Source organism: Staurois parvus, unplaced genomic scaffold (genome assembly GCF_062004578.1).
Source record: "Staurois parvus isolate SC_StPar_1 unplaced genomic scaffold, SC_StPar_1.0 ptg001192l, whole genome shotgun sequence".
Lineage (NCBI taxonomy): Eukaryota > Metazoa > Chordata > Amphibia > Anura > Ranidae > Staurois > Staurois parvus.
In genome coordinates this window covers 1,837,587-1,844,701 of record NW_028318988.1, presented here as the reverse complement: position 1 = coordinate 1,844,701, position 7,115 = coordinate 1,837,587, and the positions used below count along the sequence as shown (strand labels likewise).

At 42.9% G+C, this 7,115-nt stretch overlaps 1 protein-coding gene across 1 annotated transcript; it reads right to left on the bottom strand.

Moving 5' to 3' along the window:
* Positions 1-2,265: 2,265 nt before the first annotated feature.
* LOC149438389 (olfactory receptor 52B6-like) lies at positions 2,266-3,480 on the bottom strand. Its single transcript, XM_089659886.1, has one exon. It carries the CDS (start codon positions 3,459-3,461, stop codon positions 2,478-2,480), a length of 984 nt encoding a protein of 327 aa, XP_089516012.1. The 5' UTR covers positions 3,462-3,480; the 3' UTR covers positions 2,266-2,477.
* Positions 3,481-7,115: the final 3,635 nt, after the last annotated feature.

Sequence of the window (7,115 nt, the reverse complement as noted above, 5' to 3'; positions counted from 1 at the left end):
CCAGGTCCCACATTACCTTCCTCCACATTCACAGATCTGCCTCTGCTGATGAACGGAAAGTGAAGGACTGGAACTCCACTGTGATCAGCAGCCACCAGCCAACTTGCAGTAAGGGACTATGTCTGAGAGGAACACTGGAAGGAGCTGCAGCTCATCTGCTACACTGGCCCCAGACACCTGGCATATTCCTCTGTCCTTTCTTCCTCCACTCTACCACCCCTTCTCTCAACTGAAGGATCATTCATAACGTGGCGGTATCCCACACAAAAAGAGTGCTGGCCTGCGCTACGCCCAGGTGCCCCTAGGTGGCAGTGCGCCCTAGGCGGCTGCCTTGTTTGCCTAGTGTAAGCACCAGCCTTGTGTACAGGACCTGACCTGAAAAATTGTAGAATACCTTATGGTCAGTTTTTTTGTTTGTGGAATTGTATTCAGACAATACCCACTAATATATCTAGGATCTGCCAAACTCGAAGCCCTAGAACAGTTGTGCCTGCTCATCTCACTTTGATTATGTGATCCATTACAGGCCAGGATCTAGTAATATGCATGTGGAGGCATTGAACAAATTCCCTTGGGAGATATCTCAACAGAAAGCCTAAATGGTGCTCCAAGCTATGAAGGTCATTGGACAGCCTCAGCAAATTAGAGAGGCAGCATTCCCTATAAAGAGTAACAGACTTGCATGTCCAGCAACCAATTTATTGGCAGTGGATGTGAAGGACAGGGGTCAAGAATCTTGACCCAGATCCTGGTCCTACATAGTTGGCCTGAGGAGATCAGATCACTAGGTGTGTGAAGATCCCAGTAAGTTTAGTCCTGAGTAAGAATGCCCCTGAATACCCCTGATAACCTGCATACTCTGTGAAAGCTGAGAGGGTGTAGTACCAAGACATGAAAGGTTTATCAGCCTTGTATTGCTGTGTCATTGAGGTGTATTGTATATATGAGGACTTGGCATGACTCCAGAAGATTTGTCCCTTGCTAAGAACTCTTTATATGCTTCATAAAGGTGTGATCTGATCCCCTTGTTCTTCAGCCGGGCGGTGAATACAAGCTGTGTTTGTAACCTGAGATACTGAGTCTAACAGGTTATGGAAACTCTAACAACGAACCTTTCTTGTTTGCTCCTTTTTGGTCACTGAAATATACCATTGGAAGCATTTTGTTATATCGGTTTGATAAGTGCAAAAAATACCTGTTGATCCTACCAGAAGTTCAGACCTGTCCTGCGCCCTGTGCACACTCCCTGTGTTATCTCAAACAGCCCTCCTAGTTTTTAGCAGCTTGGAATCCAAAATAATTAGTGTCTATGTTGTAGAGATATAGGAATGGGAATGGTTCAGTAGTTTAGCAAAAGACAATTGGACAGGGCTGACACCACTCTTTTGACTAAAATGCTGTGTGTCATCAGCAGGGGTGTATTTACCACAAGGCAAACAAGGCATTTGCCTAGGGTGGCATTTTTCAGGGGGGCAGTGGCATCTTTCATGGGGGCAGCAGCATTTTTCAAGAGGGCAGCGCCGCCACCCAAAAGAAGGGATGGAAGAAGGGACATAGGGGACCAGGTGGGATCTGAGAGAGGCTGCAGGCTGCTTGATGGTGTATGCAGAGCCTGACTCTTGTTCCCGGGGATGTCTGGAGCTGTAAGGGTGAGTGTCTTCTCTCTCACAGGGGTGGGGATTGCCAGTGTATGGGGGGCGGTGGTATTGGAAGGCTCTCTTGAGTGGAGTGGGGGGCTGAGCTGTTGTTGGTCAATGTCAGGCTCTCTTCGTGGGGGAGGGGGGTGTTGGTCAGTGTCAGGATCTCTCCGTGGAGTGGGGGGAGCTGAATTTTGTGTTGCTTAGGGCAGCACAAAACCTAAATACATCAGTGGTCATCAGCCCACATGGAAACTGAAGAGCTGAGTACATTTCTTGACAATCAGTGTTTTTAAAGGGATAAAACATGGGGGAATGTGCGGGTATTGCAAATATGTACTGCATGTGCTCCTTTTATTTTTCCTTGATATATGCTATAAGTCTGTAACAAAGCATTAAACCAGCAACCTAAAACACTGGAGTAGCAAACTTACACAAACTCCATATTGGCTGGAAAAGTCTTGGTTATAAAATACTGATATGCATAATTTCACAACACAAGTGGTTTTAAGCTTTATTTTTTTTAAATTCCTGAATATAATAAATAAAAGAAAATAAACCACTTTGTAGTCCCTTTAATTCTTTTGCTGATTTTTTAATTTTTCATATTCATGCTAGAAATGCACATTTTTGACATGTAAATTATACATAAAACCTCCAAAGCAATACCTACAAAACCTTTTGAGTTTAATTTTCTTGTTCAATAAAAGTTAATCGCCTCTTCGCTCTGTTTTAATGCTAGGATTGATGACTAAAAAATGTTTTTACCACTGCTGAATTTTCAAAAGAAATCTAATTCTACATTAATTTTCAGGTCCAAATCTAGATTAACATCAAGTTTCATAGCAATATACTTTTTACATGACATTTTTTGCTGGAGGCATCGGACCAACCAGTCATCAACACATTTAATTTCTGCAGTTTTTGGATCATCTTTACCTTCAGAGCTTTTGTCCGTATTCCATATATAAGAGGGTTAAAGAGTGGAGGGGTAACAAGACCAATTACAGAGATCAGACTGTGCGCGGTGATGGGGAGGTCAACACCGTTAATTCTATAGCGCAAAAAGACAAACAAGACTCCCATTATAAAAACAGAAAAGCTTAGTAAATGGGTCATCACGGTGTGAATGGCCTTCTTACGGGAGTCTTTTGAGAGCTTGAGACAAATTAAAAATATATTCATGTAAGAAAAAACTATAACTGATAATGTCAAGGACAGGTAAACACTCCAAACTACTTCTGAATGGACTTTATTCATTGTCGAATCTACGCAGGACAACATCAATAGTGACATCTTATCGCAGAAAACATTTATGATTTGTGTTCCACAAAAATGAAGCTTCGCTGCAAGAAATACACCAATGGAGACAGCCATCACTGAGAACACTAGGCTTCCGAAGATAAACTTTATCACAATATCATTGGTCATCAAGATGACGTATCTCAAGGGGTGGCAGACAGCCAGGTATCGATCATATGCCATGATGGTAAACGTACCTATTTCCAAATAGGCGAATATGGTGATACAAGAGTACTGGGTAAAACAGGCATCACGGGAGATATTATTTGAAGAAGTGAACAAGTCTATCAGCAACTTTGGAAAGAAGGAGGAGCTCCCGAATATCCCATTGAGGACCAAGTTACAGATAAGAATGTACATCGGTTTATGTAGACTTGGCTCGCTCACGACCACAAACACGACCATAATACTCAGACTCAAGATGAATAAATAGACAAGGAAAGAAAAAGCAAAGTACAGGTATCGCAGCCCTCCCACCTCGGTGAGTCCCAGAAGAATGAAGCTGGTGGAGACATTTTCCATTGCAGTTTTTGTGTTTAGATCAAAGATCTTGTACAGGTACGCAGCTAGAAGTTGTTTATTGAGGTTAAAAGGATCCTGTTTTATAATGAAAAAGCCCAGTAAATATTTTAGAGTAGGAATTCCATGAAATATATTTTTATAATACTAAAAACAATTTGTAATCCAACGCACCAAATTTGTCCCGGGCACTAATTACTACATATGGCTTCCGATTAACATAATATATCTAAAACAGTCTTTCTCAACTAGGGTTTCATTTAAACCGAGGTTGCAAGGAGTTCCTGGGGCAATAGCAATTTCTGTCTCTCAGATGAGTAACCCCTGACCCCACTGAACCCAATCTTTAGCTCTCTGTAAGGGGAGCATTCTTCTCATTGACTACCAATGAAAGGAACATTCTTCCCACTGACCATATTGTAAGAAGCATTCTTCCCATTGACCACCAATGTAAGAAGCATTCTTCCCATTGACCACCAATGTAAGAAGCATTCTTCCCATTGACCAGCAATGTAAGAAGCATTCTTCCCATTGACCACCAATGTAAGAAGCATTCTTCCCAATGACCAGCAATATGAGACCATTATTGTTAAGGACATTTTTCCTACTGACCACCATTGTAAGGAACATTTTTCACACTGACTAACAATGTAAGAAGCATTCTTCCCATTGACCACCATCGTAAGGGGTATTCTTCCCACTCATCACCAGTCTAAGGAGCATTTTCCCAATGACCACCAATGTAAGGGCCATTGTTCTCACTGATCACCAATGTAAAGAGCATTATTCCAGCTGACCACCAACATAAAGGGCATTCCCTTTCGCTGACCACCAATAAAGGAAATATTATTCCCATTGACCAAAAGGATAATGTAATATGTTGGTGTAGAAATCATATTTTTTTGGAAGACAGGTGAAAAGGGGCCTGGCACTCTATCTGCTGACTGGAAATGAGAATACAAAATAACATGTAATTTTTCATAAATAACAAATTAGAAAAAATATTTTCAAAAATTCAATCTTTTAGCCCTGGCCATGGTAAATTAAAAAAAAATATCAAACGATTCTACAGTCTCTTCAATCATTTAGGTACATTTTGAAGGTTTTTCAACCCCCCCCCACCATTACTTTCTTTCTGTCACAAGAGTAACTCAGTTATCTGATTTGAATGACACCCAGCATAAGTTTTTTTGCAGAAAACCGCATAGGTTCACATCCAGAAATAAGGAACAACCTATAATACAGTGCATTAGTTAGTGGCACTGGTTATGCAATAATGTAAAGAAATGGATAACTCAGCCCCCTTTCTATAAAAGGGTGGGCTCACAGCAGCCATATTTTCTGCAAGTGTTGGAACTGTTAGGCCTTGTTTAGACTTTTGTTGCTCTCTGAAGAGCAGTCCACTGTCAGATTGCTCTTCAAGAGCAATTGACAGGTGGTGAGAAGGCATTATATCACCTCCTATCTGCCTTTTTTAACCCCCTAAATGCACATGGTTGAGTGGCAGTTGCAGCACAGTCCCTTTCACTTGAATGGGTCACATTCAACAGGCAGTAGTGCTGAGGGCAACAGGGGGGGTAATTCCTGTAGCATCTGTAAATCCAAAAACAGTGCCCATGACATGTGTACATTCCCACCCACTGCCTCTGCAGCTAAAGGGGGAGCAGTTTAGAGGTGGTGAAAACACAGCTCAACCGTGTGGTTTTACTTCCCCCCCAAACCGCTAGTGTAAGTGAGCCCTAGCGGGAAATACTTATTTATTTATTTATTTTTTAATATTGACATGGTATGGTACATGTGCCCATTGCAGTGTCCAGTTTCCCATTGATTTGTTTGACAATTACTTTCTTAGAGATCATACAAAATGTACCCCCCTCCCCCATAAACTGCCATAAGGTTTGAATAAGGGTTTCAATCTTTGAATTTTGAGCAAGAACTGCAAAAATATTCTCAGACCCTATAGTTCACTCATTCCTGTTGTATGCCTGAAAATAGTGGTGAATGTTTTAAAGGAAACGGTTGGAGTTCTTAAAGGTATAAAAATACTTACTCACCTCCATGCTGCAGCTGTCTCCTGCCGTCTCTAAGCTCAAAAACAAAGTGATCACCTGATCGCTCAGTTCACGGTCAGTTCTGAGCACAGAGCAGTGACTGTCAGTAAGTAAGTGCCCTCCTGTGACCCACAAGAGAAGAATGGATAAAAGAGCTTTGATTATACTGTACTTCTATCTTAAATAAAATATACGTTGACAACTTTGTAGGAAAAACAAGTTACTTCATGCTTGGCATGTCCAGTGGCAGAATTACTGTGAATATGTTTGTAAACCTACCGGAAAAAATGAAACTGTCCAAGCATAACCTGCAGGAATTAGCTGCAGAAGTAGTCTGGTATTGGAACGTGCAGCTTTCAATCAGCCAGATGTGTCTTTCCTGTCCTCCATGTCTTCTGTCCCTGGCTTGTTCCTGGACTATGTAGATCAGGAGTGTCAAACTGGTGGCTCTCCAGCTGTTGCCAAACTACAAGTCCTATCATGCCTCTGCCTTTGGGAGTCATGCTTGTAACGATCAGTCTTGCAATGCCTCATGGGACTTGTAGTTTGGCAACAGCTGGAGGGCCGCCAGTTTGACACCCCTGATGTAGGGTCAAGGTTTTTGACTTGTGCCCAGGGTCAGTAGGGGGCCCCATGAGATTCCCCTGGTACCTTTCATAGGCTTTTTTGGGTGTTGTTTGAGTGTGGGCAAGGACACAGGGGCCCCATAATTTCCTATTGCTCGGGGGCCCCATGAGTTGTCAGTCCGCCCCTGATACTGAGCATACCTAACTAGCAGAACCCAGCAACACAGATCAGTGTGAAAGCTATGCTTTTACCAAACAACAATCACAACTACACTGACTGCAGTGTGGCAACTATAGTTACCTATCAAAACACATACTAAACCTTATCTATCTAAATGTAGCTCCTATCTAGGAAGGTGCTACAGCAGTAAAGGACATGTCCCCACTCAACACATCAAGTAGGCACATATCCAAATGAGGTGGCAAGTCGAGTGGTGATGTCATGCTCTCCCTCTCGTCCAGTCCAAGAATGCTTTGCATTCATTCAGAAAATGTAAGGCATCCCTGGAATGGCATGGCCGACCTCACTTTGCAGCAGGGCAGTTGCTCAACATGGGACCGTGATCACTGGAGTAGAATTGTCTACTAAAGTGATTTCTATCTTCCAGGGGCTTTCAGGGCTCCGGGTATGACCAGAGGTGTGTGGACTGACACAGGGAAACACAGGCTTCAGATATGGTATAATAATAATATTTATTATTAGCTGCACAAATAAACAAACACAGTGCAAACAAAACTAACCTTAAGCTAATAGATAACACAGTGCAAACAAACAAACCAATAGGCACACAGTGCAGTCAGGGCTGGAGAAGTGGAGTGGTCAGGCAGGCCAAGCCCACAGCATGGATTTCCTCAGGGCGCGGGGTCTAAGTCCCAGTCTGCTATTCACCAGGGCCCCTGATGGTGGGGATGGACTTGGTGCAGACTGGAACCAGTCAGCTGTGGTAGAGAGTGCTGGCAGGTCCAGGTCCGAGCGGGATGGATGACAGTCAGGAGCGAGCGTGGTCAGACTAGCCGGGTCAGTAACGGTGGGGACAGGC